At 45.1% G+C, this 26,534-nt stretch overlaps 1 protein-coding gene across 1 annotated transcript in view; it reads right to left on the bottom strand.

Moving 5' to 3' along the window:
• LOC128698156 (uncharacterized) overlaps positions 1-26,534 on the bottom strand; it is a 542,913-nt gene that overhangs the window by 52,782 nt on the left and 463,597 nt on the right. The window contains exon 2 of the mRNA XM_070098656.1: positions 13,849-14,570. Within this exon, the coding sequence (XP_069954757.1) occupies positions 13,849-14,552 (704 nt within the window). The 5' untranslated portion in view covers positions 14,553-14,570. The remainder of the gene's footprint in view (positions 1-13,848; positions 14,571-26,534) is intronic.

Raw genomic sequence — 26,534 nt, 5'->3', positions numbered from 1 at the left:
AGAAACAGAAAACATGTTCGTTCATTTAGCATCTGCACCGGATTAGTGTAATTCCTTATTTGTAGATGAATGGTTCTGAGAACCGACATGTTGATAAATTAGACACATGTGCAACTCTTGGGTATGTTGATAAATTAGACACATTTGCTAGAGGAAACACGAGCACTCGCTATCCACTGGAGAATGTGCTTAGATCTTAAATTTTAAGAGTGCAGACAGCTTCTCTGCATAAAAAATATACCAGTAGTTCTAACAACATACAGTAGCTCTAACATCACACACAATTAAAGTCATCGAAAGAGTGATGAGATGCCAAATTACAAACTATATAGAACAATACGATCTTCAAAACCCAAACCAGCATGATTTTAGATCTGGAAGATCATGAGTGTCTCAGGTGCTAAACCATAATGAGACACTTAGGAGGCGAAGAAAACCAAAATGCAGATGTAGTAAAAAACGGATTTTGCAAAGGCGTTTGATCAATACAATCATGGGGTGACCATACAGCATGAGGGCCATGGGCATAACGGGGAAGGTAGGCCGATGGATTTTCAACTTCCTGACAGAAAGAACGCAAATAGTAGTAGTAAACCAAGAAAAAACCTAGAATTAGCAAGGTAAAAAGCTCAACACCCCAAGGCAGTCCTGGCGCCTCTTCTGTCTCTTATCATAATAGCAGTCATAGATAAGAACACTCACCATAGCTTTATATCATTTGTGGATACCAAAATAAGAATGAAAATCACCTCGGTAGAAGACACGAAAGATATAAGCAGGGTTTGCCAGTGGGTAGTGGAAAACAATACGACGTTCAAAACGCGATGAATTCCAGTTGCTTAAATATAGAAAGAATGAAGAACGCAAAATGAAAACTGTGTACGAAATCCAAGAGGATCATCAAATAAAAAGAAAGAACACGTGAAATACCTGGGAGTAATTATGCCGGCTAACTTTTCTTTCAGAGAACAAAATAAGGCATATATTATGACAACCAGGAAAATATTGTAAATGACGGGTTGGATTTTGAAAATTTTAAAAACAGGGGAAATAGTGTCAATGATGATAATTTGTGGTTCACCGGCGAAATCGTGGCCCGGGTCTTGGCTATATGGCGACCCGGCAGTGCGAATGATGACATTATTCAAATTATTTGTGCTATCTCATTTAGAGTATTGCTTAGTGTTGACGGCCCCGTTCAGGGCAGCAGAGATATTAGAATTGGAACATATACAGAGCTCATTTATCGCCAGCACAGATCCAATAAACATTTAAATTACTGGAAAAGCCTCAAAGTCCTAACAAACAGAGATGCATCATAATATATACGTGGAAAGTATTTGAGGGCCTAATCCCAAATCTGCACATTGTCATAACATACTGGAGTAAGACATATGCGAGGAACTGTAAAATAAACCCAGTGAAAAGCAGAGGAGCCATGGGACCAATAAGAGGACAATGTATCAATATCCGTGGTCCCAGAATAATCAACGTGTTACCACAAGATATTAGAAACACGGCTGGGACAAATGGAGAAGTCTTCAAGAGAAAACTGGACAAGTATTTTCACCAGGTGCCAGATCAGCTAGGCCGTGACGGCATGTGGGATAGCAAGCTACTAGCAGGAACAAATTAGTTGTCCAAGCAAGTAGTAGACAAGTTGGCTCAATTATTATTAATCAGAAAAAGCGCTAAACCGACAAGGGTCAGCTTGGCTCACAGAAAAAACTATCGAAACTCGACAAGGTAAAAAGTGAAGGTTCTAAATCTGCACACACACAAATCATTTCCCCATAAAAGTAAGTCTTGGCAAACAGCGTAATGTACCCCTAATGAAAAGCAGGGTTCGAAATTTTTCAATGTCTTCCCTTCATACATAAGGGGTTTACTAGCAGACCTCTGGCTTTTTTCTGGAAAGAACTGGGCAAGTTTCTCAAGTCAGCCCCTGATCAGCCGGGGTGTAGTGCTTATGATGGACATCATGCTAGGCTAGCACCAGCAGCCTGGTCCCAGCCCCGGCTGCGAGATTCCAGGCAGTTCCTGAGAAAGTCAGGAACCTTTGAAAAGTTTTGTGATTCCTCGTTTCCTCCCATAAAAGAATTGTCATTTCTTGTTTCTTAAAGGTTAGTCTAGAACAGCATGGAACCTGTGCCATACCCTACCCTTCATGCAAGTAAGCCAGCAATCTGGGATAGCAACCTCACATCTACCTCGGTGGACAAAAGAGAGGGCGGCCGGACACCCGCCACAAAGCATACCTCCTTCGGCCACCATCCCCTGGAATCCGACAGGCAGCCTCCAGAGATACACCCGTCATCCGAAAGACACCCCCCTGGAGACCGGAGAGGGATTGAGACACCTCCAGGTACTCCAGATTCCACAGCAAACTACACTACCGCCAAAGGCCTCAACGGAGTGGGATGAACCTCGGTACCCTTAACCCTACCTAGGAACTAGAGTGCCCGTGGGAAGAATCCCAACGGCTAAAAATAGGAAGGGAATAAGGGAGGGATGGGGACGAGGAGGAAAGGGAAAAAATGAAGGATGGGGAAGATGGGATAGGGAAGGGAGATTGAGGGGGGTAATTAGGTTCGGTCTGAGGAGACCAAAAGGTCTAATTCCTCAGACCAAGAACCTCTTCACCACGCCAAGGAGCCCATAGGAGGTGAACTGTATATATAAATCCAAATGCACTCCTGATAACCCTTTTTGGAGCCTAGTTCCTAGGCCTTTTGTGTCCATATGCTCTTGCGCTACCGTCCACAGGATGGATATGGGGTGCACAATAAACTAGCCACTTCGATGGTTATAAACTGCGCTGTTACTGTACATGTAGACCATCAGTAGTTACAAACTACGCTGATACTCTACTCTTGACTCAGTAAAACAAAGAAGAATGACACTGGGGCAGGTACAGAATCACGCTACGAGAATATTTCTCACTTGCTCTGGGAATGCCAAAGTTTGCAACATAAGAATGGAGCTGAATTTCCCGTCCATCTACTACAAGAGTGCGCTAGTTAAGAACTGTCCCAAGAAACTGACAAGGACTATAGTAGACAATGTTCTTAATGATATACTGTAATCAGTCCATCAGTCTTGAAAAGACTGATGGACTGATTACATCGACTCCAAGCTGAGGGACTGATTACTTCAAACTCCTTCTGATCTTCACCATTCTTCTTTGTATAGGACTGATAAAACCACTGTGTGACAAAACGTTTCCTCAATAGAGATATGAAAGTGATGAACATGTATCTAATTTTTCAACTTGTCGGTTCTCTGAACATTTATCTACAATGTTCCTAATATTTAAAGTGCACCTAGTGAAGAGCAGACTTGTAGAAGTCTTCAAGAGGAAGCTGGACAAATATCTTCACCAGGTGCCAGATCAACCAGGCTGTGATGGATATGTGGGCCAGCGGGCCTCCAGCAGGAGAAACCTGGTTGACCAGACTAGCACCAGACGAGCCTGGCTCATGGCCAGGCTCCGGGAGTAGAGAGACTCCCCAAACTTCAAAGGTATATCAAAGGAGGGGGGTAGGGAAACGCTAAACCTGCAGGGGGTCATACAGAGACTGAGAAAATGGAAGGCCTTCAGTCTCGATTCAAGGAATTGGAGCATAAGTACAATCCCTTAGATGACGAGCCCCTCACGAACACCAACTCTTGTGGGTATGAATGAAGATAGAATAATAAGTCACAATACCGTGGGTGGAACAATTCACTTGGTGGAGCAACGTTAGGATGACGTCTCTCTTCTGTAGAGACTTAGATTTTTTGTGAAGTAAATAAGTGCCACCGTTGTAAAGGTGGATAAAGCCAATATGAGAAGCTCGTATACTAAGTAAACAGCTAGGTAGTATCAACATTGACTCTGACGAGGTCTCCACCACATATTCATGATGGATCACTGGAAGTGGTGTTGCTGGATGAGCACTTACTGTAGTTACAAGTCAAAAGTGTGTCAGCTATCCAGTAAGAGTTGCACACTGGCGGTCAAGATTGATCGTAAGTAACTAAGGCTGAATTAGTTGCCCCTCAAATTAGCCACTGACTTTGTAAACAAATAGATTCATTTGTGTTTTCGGATGTCATGTTTGTTTAAACACCAGAAAAAAATGCCAACAAAATACATAATGTAATAATATTAGAAAAGGATGATGAACTGGCAAGAACATAAAATACTCAAACAATAATGTTAGAATCATTGGCATAATACAAGGAAATGCATATTAAAAGTCCAGAGTATGAAAAAAGTACGTTAGTGTAAACAGTGACTCTGTACAGCACTACAACAGGGGAGAGTTAGAAAAAACATGTTTGTGGTAAGAAAGACGGAAATAAAAATTAGAGAATGTTAGTAGCGAGGATTGTTGAGGTTACCTGTGTATGAATAAGTTCCAAGTTGGCGCAGCAAGTCCGAGTGGAAACACAAGACAGTGCGTGCGGAGAGAAGGATAAACACTCTGGCACTGTATCTCAGAATGTGGCATAATGTAGAATTAAAGAATACCAGAAACATTTATGAACAACGTAAACATGTAACTACGGTTCGCAACATTTTACAAATAAATTCAGGATTCGCTGCAATTAAAAGTAATATATTAAGGTAATAACACTTATGTGACAGCAGCATTAGCCTAGTTTGGAGCTGATGTTATCAATGGCTCTGTCAACAGTTTTGGCTGACATGTACTGTCATTATGATGGTATGTTCAGTCACAGGATGAGTAATGCTTCATTATAAGCTCTGTCTGCAAATTTTCAAAGGCAAAAAAAGGGTCCATAAAGAAGCGCAAGTATTCTTGTAGACAGAAAAAGAGAATATGTACAAGGAGCTGGAACAGTAGCCGCAGATCTAAATGATGGCGGAGGCCCCGACAGTTGAACTGGAGTGTATGGAACAATAGGAAGGGCGACCAAATCAGCTCTCTCTGGTGGCGTTAAGTGAAAGAACGTTGTCCAAGGAGTGGGTAGCTGACTTTCGCCGCCTCAACAATTGAGACAGATGTCTTCTGCAAACTCTTCCATCCGCTCAAAACTGTGTTACAGTTCAGTAAATAAAAACATGCTATAAGAAAAATTATCCAGCAATCCACATTAAAGGAACGAGGTGAGTTAAGCCTCGTGAAGGGCACATTGAACGCGGCAGTTACAAACATAAAGACACCAGAAAATTTTAAGTGACAAGAAAAAAAAATATTAAAAAAGGCAAAAAATGCTACGACTGTATTACCACTTGGGAGCCATTTTGGACTGGAAACATAAGTCAATGGCTGGCTCATCAGAGCCACAGAAATTAATGCCGTTTATTGGCACCCCTTCCCCCACTTTTCCTCACCTTACATTCATGAACAATGATGAACTGGTACGGAATATAACAGTGTAGATGACAAACTCAGACCACAACCTAGTCGATGTTCAGACCTTCATGTACACGAATCCTGAGCAGTAAAACGCAAATAATCATAAGGGTGTTTTCACCAATTCGACTTCAGCAACAATAACATCAACTGGAATTAAATAAATCATGTCTTAAGTGAAACATGCTGGGAAAGTTCTTTTCAATAACATGGATCCAAAGCAGTGTCTAGAGATGATTAACTCTGGCACCGGAAGCATACTCACGGCACATACCACTAAGGTAAAACAAGGGAAGATGTGAGCTAGAGAGGCGAGGACAATAACAAAATTTCTCAAGGATGCTAGACTGACGTATATAAGGAAATACTGACTATGGAAACAAGATAATGAACATAAACTGAAGGAATCATACAAAGTCCAAGAAAGACAGAGGGAGCTAAAAGTAATTAATGAAAATGACAAAAATCCAAAATACTTCTTCCCATAAGCAAAATCCAGGGTAAAAATCACATCCAATATCGGGTCCTTGCTCAAGAAAAATGAAACTTACACTGATGACAGCAAAGAAATAAATAAAATACTGAAGACTCATTATGACTGTGTGTTCAGTGAACTATTAATCAGACTAAAGATTAACAATTAAAATTAATTTTTTTAATGAACGAAACTAAACTTTGTCAACATCACAATTTCCGACATAACCCTAACCCCATTTGATTCTGAAAAAGCCAAGACAGCATGTACATGCTCTCTGCCCTAGGTCCAGATTCATGGAACTCTATGCTCATCGAGAAATGCAAGAAGCCCCATGTCACGACCTTAATTATGCTATGGAGAGGGATCCTAGACATGGGGGACGAGTCCATCCAACAGTTGTTAAAAAGAACGGGTACAGCCCCATTCCACAAAGGTGGCAGCAAAACAATAGGGAAGAACTATACACCGATAGCACTGATATCCTACATTCTTAAAAAAAAAATGAGTTTTAAGAAGCAAGATCACAAACCACATGGACTCTCAAAATTTGCAAAACTCAAGGTAGCATGGATCTACTGCAGGTCGCTCCTGCCTCTCGCTACTAATGGACTATTATGAGATGGTCTGGATACACTGGTAGACAGACAAAATACAGAAACAGAATATACAAACTTTGCCAAAGCCTTTGATAAGTGTAATCATGATGCAACAGTGCACAAAACTTATCAAAAAGAATAACTGGAAAAGTGGACAGATGGACATTTAACATCCTAACAGAACCCAATGTGTAATATTGAAGAAAATTAAGCTGGAAGCTGCCATAGTGAAAGGCGCTCCCCCCAAAGATGCAGTACCTTCCCTTGTTCTCTTTCTCATTCTCATATCCAACACAAAGGCATAAATCACAGCACTGTATTATCCTTTGCACGAGCCTTCAGTATTCTTTGGAGAAAGAGCTTAGATCTAGGTGAAATACCGGAGGCCTTAAAGAGTGCAGACATAGCTCCTTTGCATAAGGGAGGCAGTAGAGCACTAGCTAAAAATTGCAGACCAGTAGCCCTAACTTCTCACATCATAAAAATCTTTGAAAGAGTGATGAGACGGCAGATTACAAATTTCATGGACCAGCACAACCAACATAACCCGAACCAGCATGGTTTTAGAGCAGGACGATCATGTCTGTCACAGCTGCTGAACCATTATGACAGAATTACTGAGGCACTGGAAGACGACCAAAACGCAGATGTGATTTACGAAGATTTTGCACAGGCGATTGACAAATGTGATCATGGAGTGACAGCGCACAAAATGAGGGGGCATAGGTATTACGGGAAGGTAGGCAGATGGATTTTCGGTTTCCTATCACACAGAACACAACATATAGTAGTAAACAGAGCAAGATCCAGCATCAGCGAGTTCAAGAGCTCAGTGCTCCAAGGCACAGTCCTGGAACCTCTGTTGTTTCTCATCCTTATAACATAGATCAAAACACCGGTCACACTTTTGTATCATCATTTGCAGATGACACTAAAATAAGCATGAAAGTCACTACGGCAGAGGACACTGAAAAATTACAGGAAGACATAAACAGGGTTTTCCAGTGGGCAGTGGAGAACATGACGTTCAATGGTGATTAGTTCCAGCTGCTTAGGTATGGAAAGAATGAAGAACTCAAAAGGAACACTATATACAAAACTCAAGAGCGTCACCAAAGAGAACGAAAGGAACACGTAAAAGACCTGGGAATAATTATGTCAGCTGACCTTTCTTTTAAGGAACATAAGACAGATCACGACAGCCAGGAAGATGAGGGGGTGGGTATTGAGAATTTTCAAAACAAGGAAAATAATGCCGATGGTGACACTCTTCAAATCACTAGTGCTCCCTAACTTAGAATACTGATCAGTGCTGACGGCCCCATTCAAAGTAGGAAAAATATCAGGGCTGGAACGAATACAGAGACCGTTTACGGATCACACTGAGCCAGTAAAGCACCTAAATTACTGGGAACGCCTTCAAGTCTCGAACATATACTCATTGGAGCGGAGGAGAGAGATATACATGATAATATACACCTGGAAAGTACTCGAGTGAGTAGTCTTAAATCTGCACACTGCCATAACAACATACTGGAGTGAGAGATATGGAAGTGTAAAATGAACCCAGTGAGGAGCAGGGGTGCGGTGGGGACAATAAGGGAACACTGTATCAACATCCGGGGTCCCAGACTATTCAACATCTTACCAGAAGATATCAGAAACACTGCTGGGACAAGTGTAGAAGCCTTCAAGAGGAAACTGGGCAAGTATCTTCACCAGGTACCAGATTATCCAGGCTGTGATGGATATGTGGGGCAGCGGACCTCCAGCAGCAACAGCCTGGCTGATCAGGCAAGCACCAGAGAGTAGTTAAACTCTGGAAACTCTTCAAAGTTGTATATCAAAGGTATAATGAGGACACAGCAACTTCCTAGCTGATATAAACAAAGTCTTGTAGTGGGTCGCTGACAACGTGATGTTTAACGAGGGTAAGGTTCAGCTGCTGCGTTAATGAAAGACTGAGGAAATAAAGACTGGAATGGAGTATAAAACAAATTCGAATCATTCATTAGAACGTAAAACTAATGTGAGAGATTGTACCTGGAGAGTGTTCCGAGGGTCAACGCCCCCGCAGCCCGGTCCATAACCAGGCCTCGTGGTAAAAAAGCTAGGCAATGATTTCTTCTCATTCCTCCTCCCTTCCCTCTGCCTGAGACAGCACTGCTCAAAGTCATTACTGTGTGAGGTCACACTTGGCAATCAGCCTATGACCTGACCTGACCCATCAAGACTGAGAGGTGTCAGGAGTACGGGGGAGGGAAAACTTTCAAAAATTACACAGCAGTCAGACCCAAAGGTCATTCAGCAGTTTGTGAAGTAAATGATTCCATACTAGCGACCACACCTGCCACACACATGAGTACCCCCCACACACACACATGAGTACTACCCCACACACACATGAGTACCCCCCCCCACACACACATGAGTACTACCCCACACACACACACACATGAGTACCCCCCACACACACATGAGTACCCCCCCACACACACATGAGTACTACCCCACACACACATGAGTACTACCCCACACACACATGAGTACCCCCCCCCACACACACATGAGTACTACCCCACACACACACACACATGAGTACTACCCCACACACACACACATGAGCACCCCCACACACATGAGTACCCCCCACACACACATGAGTACTACCCCACACACACACACACATGAGTACTACCCCACACACACACACATGAGTACCCCCACACACACATGAGTACTCCCCACACACACACATGAGTACCCCCCCACACACACACATGAGCACCCCCACACACATGAGTACCCCCCCCACACACACGAGTACTACCCCACACACACACACATGAGCACCCCCACACACATGAGTACCCCCCACACACACATGAGTACTACCCCACACACACACACATGAGTACTACCCCACACACACACACATGAGTACCCCCACACACACATGAGTACTCCCCACACACACACACATGAGTACCCCCCACACACACACATGAGTACTACCCCACACACACACGAGTACTCCCCCACACACACACGAGTACCCCCACACACACATGATTACTCCCCACACACACACATGAGTACCCCCCCACACACACATGAGTATCCCCCCACACACACATGAGTACTACCCCACACACACACGAGTACCCCCCCACACACACATGAGTACCCCCCACACACATGAGTACTACCCCACACACACACACACGAGTACCCCCACACACACATGAGTACTACCCCACACACACACGAGTACCCCCACACACACACGAGTACCCCACACACACATGAGTATCCCCCCACACACACATGAGTACCCCCCACACACAAAATGAGTACCCCCACACACACACATGAGTGCCCCCCACACACACATGAGCACCCCCACACACGAGTACCCCCACACACACGAGTCCCCCAACACACACATGAGTACCCCCACACACACACGAGTACCCCCACACACACGAGTACCCCCCCACACACACATGAGTACCCCCCACACACACGAGTACCCCCACACACACATGAGTACCCCCACACACATGAGTACCCCCACACACACATGAGTACCCCCACAAACACACATGAGTACCCCCACACACACATGAGTACCCCCACACACACAGTACCCTCCACACACACGAGCACCCCCACACACACATGAGTACCCCCACACACACACATGAGTATCCCCCCACACACACATGAGTACTACCCCACACACACACGAGTACCCCCCCACACACATGAGTACCCCCCACACACATGAGTACTACCCCACACACGAGTACCCCCCACACACGAGTCCCCCAACACACACATGAGTACCCCCCACACACATGAGTACCCCCCCACACACACGAGTACCCCCGCCACACACACATGAGTACCCCCCACACACACGAGTACCCCCACACACACATGAGTACCCCCCACACACATGAGTACCCCCACACACACATGAGTACCCCCACAAACACACATGAGTACCCCCACACACACATGAGTACCCCCACACACACAGTACCCTCCACACACACGAGCACCCCCACACACACATGAGTACCCCCACACACACACGAGTACCCCCACACACACATGAGTACCCCCCACACACACATATGAGTACCCCCCACACACACATGAGTACCCCCACACACACACGAGTACCCCCACACACACACACGAGTACACACACACAAACATGAGTACCCGAGTACCCCCACACATACACACACACATGAGTACCCCCACACACACAGTACCCTCCACACACACACGAGTACCTCCCACACACATACATGAGTACCCCCACACACACACATGATTAACCCCCCCGCACACACACGAGTACCCCCCACGCACAAAAGTACCCCCCACACACACACGAGTACCTCCCACACACATACATGAGTACCCCCACACACACACATGAGTACTACCCCACACACACACACGAGTACCCCCCCCCCACACACACACACGAGTACTACCCCACACACACACGAGTACCTCCCACACACACACACATGAGTACCCCTACACACACACATGAGTACTACCCCACACACACACGAGTACCCCCCCACACACACACGAGTACTACCCCACACACACACATGAGTACCCCACACACACACGAGTACCCCCACACACACACATGAGTACCCCCACACACACACGAGTACCCCCACACACACACATGAGCACCCCACACACACACATGAGTACCCCCTCACACACATATGAGTACCCCCCACACACACACATGAGTACCCCCACACACACACGAGTGCCCCCCACACACACATGAGTACCCCACACACACAAGAGCGTGCGCGCACACATAAGTACCCCCCCACACACACACAATTGGAAGTTGAAGACTCAGATGAATCAAAAGGATGTTAGGAAGTATTTCTTCAGTCATAGAATAGTCAAGCCATGGAATAGCCTAGAAAGTGAAGTAGTGGAGGCGGGAACCATACATATATTTAAGGCGAGGTATGATAAAGCTCATGGGGCAGGGAGAGAGAGGACCTAGTAGCAATCAGTGAAGAGGCGGGGCCAGGAGCTATGAATCGACCCCTGCAACCACAAATAGGTGAGTACAAATAGGTGAGTACACACACACACTAAATTTCAGCCATCAAAGTAACCATGTCAAAGTAATATTGAGAGTACAGGCACACTCCTGGTCAGGTACCCACCCGTCACACTCCTGGTCAGGTACTCACCCGTCACACTCCTGGTCAGGTACCCACCCGTCACACTCCTGGTCAGGTACTCACCCGTCACACTCCTGGTCAGGTACTCACCCGTCACACTCCTGGTCACTCACCCGTCCTGGTCAGGTACTCACCCGTCACACTCCTGGTCAGGTACTCACCCGTCACACTCCTGGTCAGGTACTCACCCGTCACACTCCTGGTCAGGTACTCACCCGTCACACTCCTGGTCAGGTACTCACCCGTCACACTCCTGGTCAGGTACTCACCCGTCACACTCCTGGTCAGGTACTCACCCGTCACACTCCTGGTCAGGTACTCACCCGTCACACTCCTGGTCAGGTACCCACCCGTCACACTCCTGGTCAGGTACTCACCCGTCACACTCCTGGTCAGGTACCCACCCGTCACACTCCTGGTCAGGTACTCACCCGTCACACTCCTGGTCAGGTACTCACCCGTCACACTCCTGGTCAGGTACTCACCCGTCACACTCCTGGTCAGGTACTCACCCGTCACACTCCTGGTCAGGTACTCACCCGTCACACTCCTGGTCAGGTACTCACCCGTCACACTCCTGGTCAGGTACCCACCCGTCACACTCCTGGTCAGGTACTCACCCGTCACACTCCTGGTCAGGTACTCACCCGTCACACTCCTGGTCAGGTACTCACCCGTCACACTCCTGGTCAGGTACTCACCCGTCACACTCCTGGTCAGGTACTCACCCGTCACACTCCTGGTCAGGTACTCACCCGTCACACTCCTGGTCAGGTACTCACCCGTCACACTCCTGGTCAGGTACCCACCCGTCACACTCCTGGTCAGGTACTCACCCGTCACACTCCTGGTCAGGTACTCACCCGTCACACTCCTGGTCAGGTACTCACCCGTCACACTCCTGGTCAGGTACTCACCCGTCACACTCCTGGTCAGGTACTCACCCGTCACACTCCTGGTCAGGTACTTACCCGTCACACTCCAGGTCAGGTACTCACCCGTCACACTCCAGGTCAGGTACCCACCCGTCACACTCCTGGTCAGGTACTCACCCGTCACACTCCTGGTCAGGTACTCACCCGTCACACTCCTGGTCAGGTACTCACCCATCACACTCCTGGTCAGGTACTCACCCGTCACACTCCTGGTCAGGTACCCACCCGTCACACTCCTGGTCAGGTACTCACCCGTCACACTCCTGGTCAGGTACTCACCCGTCACACTCCTGGTCAGGTACTCACCCATCACACTCCTGGTCAGGTACTCACTCGTCACACTCCTGGTCACGTACTCACCCATCACACTCCTGGTCAGGTACTTACCCGTCACACTCCTGGTCAGGTACCCACCCGTCACACTCCTGGTCAGGTACTCACCCGTCACACTCCTGGTCAGGTACTCACCCGTCACACTCCTGGTCAGGTACTCACCCGTCACACTCCTGGTCAGGTACTCACTCGTCACACTCCTGGTCACGTACTCACCCATCACACTCCTGGTCAGATACTTACCCGTCACACTCCTGGTCAGGTACCCACCCGTCACACTCCTGGTCAGGTACTCACCCGTCACACTCCTGGTCAGGTACTCACCCGTCACACTCCTGGTCAGGTACTCACCCGTCACACTCCTGGTCAGGTACTCACCCGTCACACTCCTGGTCAGGTACTCACCCGTCACACTCCTGGTCAGGTACTCACCCGTCACACTCCTGGTCAGGTACTCACCCGTCACACTCCTGGTCAGGTACTCACCCGTCACACTCCTGGTCAGGTACTCACCCGTTACACTCCTGGTCAGGTACCCACCCGTCACACTCCTGGTCAGGTACCCACCCGTCACACTCCTGGTCAGTTACCCACCCGTCACACTCCTGGTCAGGTACTCACCCGTCACACTCCTGGTCAGGTACCCACCCGTCACACTCCTGGTCAGGTACTCACCCGTCACACTCCTGGTCAGGTACCCACCCGTCACACTCCTGGTCAGGTACTCACCCGTCACACTCCTGGTCAGGTACCCACCCGTCACACTCCTGGTCAGGTACTCACCCGTCACACTCCTGGTCAGGTACCCACCCGTCACACTCCTGGTCAGGTACTCACCCGTCACACTCCTGGTCAGGTACCCACCCGTCACACTCCTGGTCAGGTACTCACCCGTCTTGTTCATACTCGTCATCATCGTCGTCTTCTTCCAGCATGAAGGTAACTTTGGTATGAGGGTCGGTATGGGCTCGCTCGTAGCGGCTACCTTCTGCAGCGCCCACACCGATATCACAGACACAGCTTTGGTTGTTGCCACACCCACCGCGGCCCATCTCTATGTCGGGGACGTGGGCGTAGGTGTTGTGAGCGGTGGGCGTCACCAGTACCACTACCTGGGTGCTGGGTCCGGGCGTAGGTGGGCCAGAGCCCCCCGGCTGCGACGGCGAGAGGGGTGAAAAGCCTGCGGTAGGATTGGCATCACCTGGTGGCTGGTGGCGGGCGTCGGCTGCGGCTTGGTGTGTGGCAGCGTCGTGTGGACCGCCAGCGTCACCGTCACCGCCGTCACACTCACACCCGCTGTCCATACTGGACTGTGACCGTACCAGCTTGGGACTGTCTCCCTGGTCTGGCACGTGTAGCGTGTCACGATGCGGCGGACCCCGCATCCACGCGTCCGGCGGCCACGCATGTGGCACCTGGACGTCCGGGGGCCACGGCTGTGGCACCTCAGACACAGCAATGTGTGTTGAGGTGGGCGCTGGCCACACGGTGGGCGAGCCGCCCACGCCAGGCTGGCGGTCAGGGGAACAATCAGCTGGAGAGAGGGAGTCGCTGCCACCTAGTAGTGGTGCGTCCTCAGCGTGCCCCTCTGCCATCCTCTCCCACCATCACACCTGCAATAACAACAATGTTATAATACCTGCAACAGCAAGATTATGACACCTGCAACAATATATAACATCTGCAACAATATTATAACACCGGCAACAACGTTATAACACCTGCAACAGCATTATAACACCTGCAACATCATAACACCTGCAACAGCAATATTATAACACTTGAAACAATATAACACCTGCAACATCATAACACCTGCAACAACCACAATACTGTAACACCTGCAACAACAATATTATAACACCTGCAACAGCAACAATATTATAACACTTGCAACAACATTATAACATCAACAACAACATTATAACAACTGCAGCTGTGTGGTCCTAGTAGGTTTAATGCTTCGTTTTGATTATAATAATAACACCTGCAACAATAACAATATTACATTACCTACAATAATAACAATATTATAACACCTGCAACAATAACAACGTTATCACACCAACAACAGTGCTATTGATTATCAAATGTTATACAATACCGACAGGTTGGTAGATAAGACACATAGGCAACATTTATCTACCAACCTGTCGGTATGTATACCATTTGATAATCACTCTGCCAGACACTGCAACACAATGGCATCTTGGTACAGAAGAGAAAACACCTTGGACAACTTTTTCAAGTGAGAATTGTTTGATCTGAGAGGGACGTGACCTCTCAGTGGCTACATTCTCACTACTACTACTACTCTGCACCTCTCCTTCCGACAGTATTTAAGTCTCAACACTGTCGCTTCATCTTCAGTTAGTTCCAGACTTTAGAACAGAACTTCTCCAGGCTGAGGGACTGACAACCTCAAATCTACGACTTCAAGGGTGATGGACTGATTACATCGTCTTCTCATCTCTACTGCTCCTGCCCACTTTCTGTACTCGACTGAAGAAGCCTACTGTGTAGGCGAAATGTTTCGGAATAAAGTTGCCTAGATGTTGCCAATGTGTCTTATCTACCAACAGTGATATTATCACACCTGCAACAACAGAACAGTTATATCACACCTGCAACAACAACCGTTATATCGCATCTGCAACAACAGCTATATCACACCTGCAACAACAGTTATATAACACCTGCAACAACAGTTATATCACACCTGCAACAACAGTTATATAACACCTGCAACAACAACAGTTATATGACACCTGCAACAACAACAGTTATATCACACCTGCAACAACAACAACAGTTATATTACACCTGTAACAGCAGCTATACCACACCTGCAACAACATCACACCTACAAAAGCAACATCACACCTGCAACAAGAACATCACACCAACAAAAGCAACAATATCACACCTGCAACAACTACAAAAAGCAACAATATTACACCTGCAACAACAACATCACACCTACAAAAGCAACAATAATAACATCACACCTGCAGCAACAAATACTATTCTTACTACTCTTTACCACCCACCATTAAATTAGTTTTTTTTTTATATTTCGTCCACAGCTTTTAAGGTTTACAGTGATCTTTACAGTTCATTATGTAGATATTAACCAAGGATAACTCGATAAGCTCAAACCATATGATTGACTTCCACTAATACACAAATAACCCGCACATTGAATATCCGCTAGGAATTTTTACTGACCTAAGAAAAGCGTTTTACACTAGACCACGGCATCCTACTCCACAAACTTGACCACTATGGTATAAGAGGCCATGCGCTTGCATATTTTAAATCCTACCTTTCTAATAGGTATCAGTATGTCACCATTAAAGACACAGCCTCATCAATACGGCCATTTGATACTGGAGTTCCGCAGGGAAGTGTCCTTGGACCCATGCTCTTCCTCATTTACATCAATGGTCTTCCAAACATTTCCCAACACCTGAAACCCCATTCTCTTTGCTGACGACACGACTTATGTCATCTTCCACCCTAATCTTGCCACCCTCAATACCATTGTTAACGAGGAGCTGCTCAAAATATCGACTTGGATGACAGCCAATAAACTTACACTTAATACTGGCAAAACCTACTACATTATGTTTGGTAGCAGAGCAGGTGTTGCGCAACTTAACATTAAGATCGACAACACTCTAATTGCCAGACATAATGAGGGCAAATTCCTTGGCCTATACCTCGACAACAACCTAAACTTCAGCACCCATATCCAACACATAACAAAAAAAGTATTCAAAACGGTGAGGATCCTCTCCAAGATACGATACTACGTGCCGCAAACTGCCCTTCTCACACTATACCATTCACTTATATATCCATACCTCACCTATGCTATCTGTGCTTGGGGTTCAACTGCAGCAACACACCTAAAGCCAATAATAACCCAACAAAAAGCTGCAGTAAGAATAATCACTAAATCCCATCCCTGGCAACACACCCCCCCACTCTTCATAGATCTAAACTTACTCCCTGTTCAGAACATCCACACTTATTACTGTGCAATCTATATCTACAGGACCTTAAATTCCAATACTAACCTTGACCTAAAACGCTTTCTTGATAGTTGTGACAGGATCCACAGGCATAACACCAGACACAAACATCTCTATGACATTCCCCGTGTTCGACTAAACCTTTACAAAAATTCAATGTATTTCAAAGGACCTAAAATCTGGAACACCCTACCTGAAAACTCTAGAACTGCAGACACATTCATCACTTTCAAAACTACAGTTAGAAAACATCTTATCTCCCTGATCCACCCCGACAACTAACTACATGATAACCACCTGGTGGTTCACAATTACACTCACTCACCCACTGACTATAAATCCAGAAATACTAATCTTAATCTTAAAATAATAAATCCTAACTAGTCATAAGTTTGCCTATGATACTCCAATATTGGCACTTTGTATTGTGCCAAAACAAAAGCATTCACGTTGCTAAACTCACAAATTATGATGTAGTCACTTAGCCTTAATACCATAATCTGTAAGGATTTAATGTTAAGAATTAATCTAAGTCTGCTCGAAATGCCTAGCCATGCTAGGTGTCCTAGTGGCCCCCTCTGTAATTAGTATTTTATAACATGTAAACCACACAATACCCAAAACCTGTAAACCCCACATTGTAACCATTATAGAGAATAAATTTGAATTGAACTGAATTGAATTGAATTGGAGAAAGAAGCTTATGACGACGTTTCGGTCCGACTTTGACCATTTACAAGTCACAGTGTCACTTGTAAATGGTCAACGTCGGACCGAAACGTCGTCATACTCTCTCTCTCTCTCCAGTGTTATTTGTGTATTGTTTCAGTCACGGCCTTTTTGTTGTTCTACTAATGTCTCTGGACAAGCATTATCTTCCTGCACTAACAACATAACCCTTCAGTGAGGCATACACTATTTATCATTTATTTCGTAAGCACCACAGATCGTTCCTTGTCAAATGCAGATTTAACTTTATTACAATAATCAAACATAAATTAAGTAACAAGTTAACTGTTAGTATGCTGTACCGTATTCTGGTCGCTGCGTTCTTAACTGCACAGTGAGTGTATCCTAAACCTGAAGTGTTCAAGTGTACGTCTGAAGCCACAGTGGCCGGACCCCATGAAAACATGATGTGAACACTAGACCTGCAAGCTTCAAGTAGACCGACTGAAGTCACTGTGACTGGATTCGTTTAAACATTATGTGAACACAGACCTGCAAGCTTCAAGTAGACAGACTGAAGCCACTGTGACTGGATTCGTTTAAACATTATGTGAACACCAGACCTGCAAGCTTCAAGTAGGCCGACTGAAGCCACTGTGACTGGATTCGTTTAAACATTATATGAACACTAGACCTGCAAGCTTCAAGTACATCGTCTAAAGCCACACTGACTGGATTCATTTAAATGTGAACAATAGACCTGAAAGCTTCAAGTAGACCGACTGAAGCCACTGTGGCTGGATGCTAGGAAAACAAGATGTAGACACCAAACCTGCAGTGTTGAGGAGCAACGTGCAAAGTCACAGAGGATGAACAACATGGAAACATGATGAAGACACAACAGTTGGGTTTCCTCGAGGCTACTTAACCCCAATACAATACTTCAAGGTCAACAACAATCTAAACCTTGTTGCACCCACGTCACAGAGTGCAGGTGCCGTAGACTTAACGAGGAGCTGCCACTGAGTGCAGGTGTTGAGGACTGTATTGTGAGGTTATGCTACAAAGTATAAATTATGATGGATTTAGTGTGTGCTGACATAGATTGCACTAGTTTATATGGACCTGAGAATAACTTGTATAAGAGAGTGAATGGAAGATGTGAGATTTGAAGAGCACTTTGATCTGTAAAAATCATTCTATGCTCTTGGCAATAAACATATTACCTGGAGAGAGACCTGGAGAGAGTTTCGGGGGTCAACGCCCCCGCGGCCCGGTCTGTGACCAGGCCTCCTGGTGGATCAGCGCCTGATCAACCAGGCTGTTGCTGCTGGCTGCACGCAAACCAACGTACGAGCCACAGCCCGGCTGGTCAGGAACCGACTTTAGGTGCTTGTCCAGTGCCAGCTTGAAGACTGCCAGGGGTCTGTTGGTAATCCCCCTTATGTGTGCTGGGAGGCAGTTGAACAGTCTCGGGCCCCTGACACTTATTGTATGGTCTCTTAACGTGCTAGTGACACCCCTGCTTTTCATTGGGGGGATGGTGCATCGTCTGCCAAGTCTTTTGCTTTCGTAGTGAGTGATTTTCGTGTGCAAGTTCGGTACTAGTCCCTCTAGGATTTTCCAGGTGTATATAATCATGTATCTCTCCCTCCTGCGTTCCAGGGAATACAGGTTTAGAAACCTCAAGCGCTCCCAATAATTGAGGTGTTTTATCTCCGTTATGCGCGCCGTGAAAGTTCTCTGTACATTTTCTAGGTCGGCAATTTCACCTGCCTTGAAAGGTGCTGTTAGAGTGCAGCAATATTCCAGCCTAGATAGAACAAGTGACCTGAAGAGTGTCATCATGGGCTTGGCCTCCCTAGTTTTGAAGGTTCTCATTATCCATCCTGTCATTTTTCTAGCAGATGCGATTGATACAATGTTATGGTCCTTGAAGTTGAGATCCTCCGACATAATCACTCCCAGGTCTTTGACGTTGGTGTTTCGCTCTATTTTGTGGCCAGAATTTGTTTTGTACTCTGATGAAGATTTAATTTCCTCATGTTTACCATATCTGAGTAATTGAAATTTCTCATCGTTGAACTTCATATTGTTTTCTGCAGCCCACTGAAAGATTTGGTTGATGTCCACCTGGAGCCTTGCAGTGTCTGCAATGGAAGACACTGTCATGCAGATTCGGGTGTCATCTGCAAAGGAAGACACGGTGCTGTGGCTGACATCCTTGTCTATGTCGGATATGAGGATGAGGAACAAGATGGGAGCTAGTACTGTGCCTTGTGGAACAGAGCTTTTCACCGTAGCTGCCTCGGACTTTACTCTGTTGACGACTACTCTCTGTGTTCTGTTAGTGAGGAAATTATAGATCCATCGACCGACTTTTCCTGTTATTCCTTTAGCGCGCATTTTGTGCGCTATTACGCCATGGTCACACTTGTCGAAGGCTTTTGCAAAGTCTGTATATATTACATCTGCATTCTTTTTGTCTTCTAGTGCATTTAGGACCTTGTCGTAGTGATCCAGTAGTTGAGACAGACAGGAGCGACCTGTTCTAAACCCATGTTGCCCTGGGTTGTGTAACTGATGGGTTTCTAGATGGGTGGTGATCTTGCTTCTTAGGACCCTTTCAAAGATTTTTATGATATGGGATGTTAGTGCTATTGGTCTGTAGTTCTTTGCTGTTGCTTTACTGCCCCCTTTGTGGAGTGGGGCTATGTCTGTTGTTTTTAGTAACTGAGGGACGACCCCCGTGTCCATGCTCCCTCTCCATAGGATGGAAAAGGCTCGTGATAGGGGCTTCTTGCAGTTCTTGATGAACACAGAGTTCCATGAGTCTGGCCCTGGGGCAGAGTGCATGGGCATGTCATTTATCGCCTGTTCGAAGTCATTTGGCGTCAGGATAACATCGGATAGGCTTGTGTTAATCAAATTTTGTGGCTCTCTCATAAAAAATTCATTTTGATCTTCGACTCTCAGTCTGGTTAGCGGCTTGCTAAAAACTGAGTCATATTGGGACTTGAGTAGCTCACTCATTTCCTTGCTGTCATCTGTGTAGGACCCATCTTGTTTAAGTAGGGGCCCAATACTGGACGTTGTTCTCGATTTTGATTTGGCATAGGAGAAGAAATACTTTGGGTTTCTTTCGATTTCATTTATGGCTTTTAGTTCTTCCCGCGATTCCTGACTCCTAAAGGATTCTTTTAGCTTAAGTTCGATGCTTGCTATTTCTCTGACCAGTGTCTCCCTGCGCATTTCAGATATATTGACCTCTTTTAGCCGCTCTGTTATTCTTTTCCGTCGCCTGTAAAGGGAGCGCCTGTCTCTTTCTATTTTACATCTACTCCTCCTTTTTCTTAGAGGAATAAGCCTTGTGCATACATCGAGTGCCACCGAGTTAATCTGTTCTAGGCATAAGTTTGGGTCTGTGTTGCTTAGTATATCTTCCCAGCTTATATCGGTTAGGACTTGGTTTACTTGGTCCCACTTTATGTTTTTGTTATTGAAGTTGAATTTGGTGAATGCTCCCTCGTGACTAGTCTCATTTTGTCGGTCTGGGGCTCCACGCATACATGTCTGAACCTCAATTATGTTGTGATCCGAGTATATTGTTTTTGATATGGTGACATTTCTTATCAGATCATCATTGTTAGTGAAGATGAGGTCTAGTGTATTCTCCAGTCTAGTAGGCTCTATTATTTGCTGGTTTAAATTGAATTTTGTGCAGAGATTTAAAAGCTCGTGTGAGTGTGAGTTTTCATCAGAGCTGCCTCCTGGTGTTATTACTGCAACAATATTATTTGCTATATTCCTCCATTTTAGGTGCCTTAAGTTGAAATCCCCCAGGAGCAAGATGTTGGGTGCAGGAGCTGGAAGATTTTCCAGACAGTGGTCAATTTTTAACAGCTGTTCCTGGAATTGCTGGGATGTTGCATCCGGAGGCTTGTAGACTACCACAATGACTAGGTTTTGGTTCTCGACCTTTACTGCTAAAACTTCCACTACGTCATTTGAGGCATTAAGCAGTTCTGTGCAAACAAGTGACTCTGCAATGTACAGGCCAACCCCCCCCTTTTGCCTGTTCACTCTGTCACATCTGTATAGGTTGTAACCTGGGATCCATATTTCGTTGTCCAAGTGATCCTTTATGTGGGTCTCAGTGAAAGCCGCGAACATTGCCTTTGCCTCTGCAAGCAGTCCACGGATGAAAGGTATTTTGTTGTTTGTTGCTGGCTTTAGACCCTGTATATTTGCAAAGAAGAATGTTATCGGACTGGTGGTATTGTTGGTACTGGGGGGGGATTTTTTTTCCGGCATTAGTATCTGTATCTGTTTGTTTGGAGTGGAGGCCATCGACTGTGGTTCCACTCCAGGAATGACTGGATTTGGTGTACGATTTCTGCCATTTCCTGCCAGTTTTTTTTCCTTCCTGGCACTAAAAAACCTCTCCCTCTTGAGTGGCTGTGGCTACCCAGGTTTTCCCATGGCCTGGATGTTTTGTATCTTTTTGTCCCCTTTAGATGGTATGCCTGGCAATTTAAGTTATAGCACAGTCTTTCCTGTACTGAAGAGGTACACATTTCAGGGTGAAAAAGCTTACAGGAAGGGAGTTTGCATTTTCCTGTTGTCATATGGGCATGACATTTTCTAGGGTGGTCATAGTTGCATGTCCCATCTGTTTTTCCAGATTTCCCATGCCAGCAGATACCAAGTGCATAGTATGTGCACAGGCTTGGTTTCCGTTTGCCTTGGGTTTCTGTGACTGTATTCCCTGTTGGTGCATGTTTCCCTGTCTTATTCCTATCCTCCCTAGCACCAACAATGGAGCTCCCACCAGTTGTTTTTGGTAATTTATCCTCACTATTGCTATTGGAGTCCTCTTGTTTGCTATTTCCTGCGGTATTTCTAGTTTGCAATATTGGTTTTATCTTATCTTTGACTACACTTGTTTCCCTACTATGGCTCCTGTCCTCTATGAGGTCATTTATATGTATTCCTTCCTGCGTATAATTCCCGACTACCTGGCAATATAAACACAAATGCAGTATAATGTGATCCTTTATTGACTACGTTTCGCCCACACAGTGGGCTTTTTCAAGTCACAAACAGAACTCAGTTCTGTTTGTGACTTGAAAAAGCCCACTGTGTGGGCGAAACGTAGTCAATAAAGGATCACATTATACTGCATTTGTGTTTATATTGCCATTGTGTCGGTATTTTATACCATTTATTTCCATCCCGACTACCTGAACAAAATCTCCAGCTTCACCATTACTGTCTCCCAGGACAGTATCTCCAGCTTCACCATTTCTGTCTCCCAGGACAGCACCTCCAGCTTCACCATTACTGTCTCCCAGGACAGCACTATCAGTCCCACATTTACTGACTACCAGGACATCACCTCCAGCCTTACAGTTTGTGACTACATGGCCAGTATCAAGGGCAGTACCATTCAGCCCAGACTTTTTATGTTCCCATCTGTTGTAGAAAGCTTCCAGGTTTTCTATGAAAGCAGCTTTGATGTTATCCTCTTTTAATACCCTTGTGATTTTAGTCCACAGATTTTCCTCATTTGGGCATACCCAAAAACACTTCTCTGTTTTAATACTGCTTGTAGCTAGTTCTGGGATATCTGCACAAGGAGCGTGACACCAATTTCCACAAAAATGACAATTTATCCATGTGGAAGCCCGTTTGTTTGACTGACCACAGACTACACACAGCTTCATAATGATTTGAATGGTTGATTTACTGCAATTCTACTAGCAACCTCTTGAATATTTTATTAATAACCTTAAATGAAGCTCTAGCTATTTGTATTTCTGTTTCTAACTCTTTTTGTATATTGGACAGCTTACCGTCACGTTCCTGATTTTTAATGTTTGTGTTTATAAGGGCGCCTACAAACCCATCCGTGTTTTGTATACACAAAACACCCAAAAAACACCCTAAGTAAAACTAAGTATCCAAAATATAAACTACTAGCATCAACACACCCTATTAAACTGCCAGTATTAAAAAGAGTTGTAAAAGAATGTGAGATTTATAGAAGAAAGTTTTAGAGCAAGAGGTCACGCAGTATAGTGTAACACCCCTTATGTTTACTGCAGAAATAACCATATTTTAAGGCTGACGCTGATCATATCTTTTCAGTTAACAAATTAGGATTTAATAGGACTATTTCTTCCATGTGTCTGTAAAACACAGAGTTATGTGCTTCAGCAACCACCTGGCTTGCTCTGTGTCAATGTGATCCTTAAGTAAAAGATGTGAACAGGGATTTGAACTAATCAATAACAGTGGTTGGATGTCATTCAACATGATGTGAACATGTCAGCATAACTACTGAATATGTTTGTGTAGCATACCTGAGTATCGTAGTTAGTACCAACTATATATTTTATATATAAGATCCCTTGCTAGGCCTAGGGGCTAGCATGTGACGTCACGTAGTGCCACATGTGAGCGGCAGTCACCCTGCCTCGCTCTCAGTTCCCGCATGGACCTACAGGCGACTACAGGCAGGCTAGGCCTTCCCCTCACGACTCTGCAAATACAAGTGTTACCAGTCATACCTAAGTGCAGTACTACAACACCTTTATCTCCTAGAACCCCCACGCTACAAACATAACCTAGTTGTATCCTCTTAGTTTTACTCAGAAAGACGGAACATAGTTGCCCTGCCCTTCACGAGTTGAGCCAACGGTTGCATTATTATGGTTCACCATAGGGCCAACACCTATCAGTGTTTATACACCTCACCGTCCATAGTACCACACACCAGTGGTTGCCTCGCCCCAGCCACAGGATCAACGGCACTACTGTAGGGGTTATCGTAAGGCATACTTATGTCAGGTGATTTTCTCTGACAGACTCAATAACAACTGTCCTAAGTAGAAATGAATTTTCAGAGGACTGAGGTGATCGGAGTAGCTGAGAGGTGATGAGTGTCTGGAACATAAGCAAGCACGCCGGCTCTCAAGGGGTCGTGGGAAAGTGCATTCAATGTCTCTGAGCCAGATCTGGAGAAGTGTTTTATTGCAAGGGGTCAGGATGTTCAATAAACTAGTGTCAAAGGCTGTTCCTCCGTAAATACCTGGTTAAGTCCTCGTGTTAATTTTAGTCTTGTTTAAATAATAAATCCCTATTTATGCGACCCCCCACCGTGTCTACTTGTTTATCTGTAGTAGATTCTAGTGCAATGTTGCTTCAACCCTACACACACACACACACACACACACACACACTTGAGATGGAATTTAAAGAAGGCGATTATACAAGGATTCCTCATTCTTTCGTTTAGGGAAGACGAGCTCCCCTTGGCCATGAGAGGAGGTTCTAGGAGGTTAGACGGAGGCTTATATAGGAGCTGCAGTGGAGTATTAGTTGCAAGTGCACTGTGTGTCAATTATACCTGTTTTTCCACTTCTCACAGTTGTGTAACAAATCATTTTATTAACCACCCCATACAGAATTACATTACCCTCCCAATAACCTTGTATCAGTAGTACTTCACCATTCCTCTATTCTTCACACTTTCGTCGTTGTAATAAATGTATTCCCCTCATATACTCATACATTTTCCCTACTATATAATTACCCGATAAAGCCCTTTACACTTTCTGTAAAGGGCTTTATCGGGAAGTGAAAAAAAAAAAAAGAGTCCACATTCTCGAACATGACACCGGGGAATAGGGTCCTCTTCCTGGCGGAGCTGTCCTAGACCAGGCATCCTGGTTGATGACCTCAATCAGACTGTTGGTGAATGCCGTCTATCGTAGGAGCCACAGCCCGGCTGATCAGGAACTGACATGAACTCATTAAGTTCCCTCTAGAAGACAGTCACGGGTCTGTTGGCAAGTTCCCTTACGCATGAAGGGACGGTGTTAAAGAGTCTTGGTCCCCTTACACTTATGGAATGCTTTTGGTATGAAAGTTTGGGATCAATCCTTACAGAATTTTCAAGGTGTAAATTAAAATGAATCTTTCTCGCCTACGTTCCAAAGAATGCAGTTCGAGGGAGATGAAGTGTTCTCAGTAATTCAGGTACATGTCTGACTGCATGCATCTGCATGTGCAATGAAGGCTGTCTGTATCTTCTTATGCTTTCTTTCACAAACAACCAGCAAATATTTAATGACAGTAAATCTTCTTTCTTATGTTTACTAAAGTTATATGACAAGGTCGCGTAAATAAAGCAGGAAAGAGAAGGCCATGTGGACTGCAGGAAGACTGACACTGCAGCACACACCAACAACATGACACAGCAGCAACACCACAGATGACACCACCGATAACATTCAAAGCCGGAATGATGTACCATTTTATATATATATATATATATATATATATATATATATATATATATATATATATATATATATATATATATATATATATGCAATAAGATCACAGTAAACAGGTGATTTCAGAATATGCAAAACAACCACTCTGAAAGAATAGAGAAATTCCAAGCGCTTTCGTGACTACTCACATTATCAAGGAACTATGAAAGTAAAGCATCCAAAGAAGCTATATAAGGGGTCTGGCCGGCACCTCACTATCAGATCCCACAACGGTTTAAACACCTGACGCGCGCCGACCCAACTTGGATAGGTCCTTGGCACAACTCACCCCACAAACTATTCTACCCAAGAAATAAGAAATTTTAAAGATTATTTGTCCAGTGTATTATTAAATTCTTCCCAAATTCTATTAATTATAAATGGATCTAATTTATATAAACCAAAGGAAATATTCATATTATTGTCAAAACTGCTTTTTATGAAACAAGATTCAATTATATTCCTGTCGACCATGGACTTGCTTGATACTACTTTCTCAACTTTTTGAAAATCAATTGGATGGTTAAAA

This window comes from Cherax quadricarinatus, chromosome 63 (genome assembly GCF_038502225.1).
Source record: "Cherax quadricarinatus isolate ZL_2023a chromosome 63, ASM3850222v1, whole genome shotgun sequence".
Lineage (NCBI taxonomy): Eukaryota > Metazoa > Arthropoda > Malacostraca > Decapoda > Parastacidae > Cherax > Cherax quadricarinatus.
This window is presented reverse-complemented; position numbering and strand designations above follow the sequence as displayed.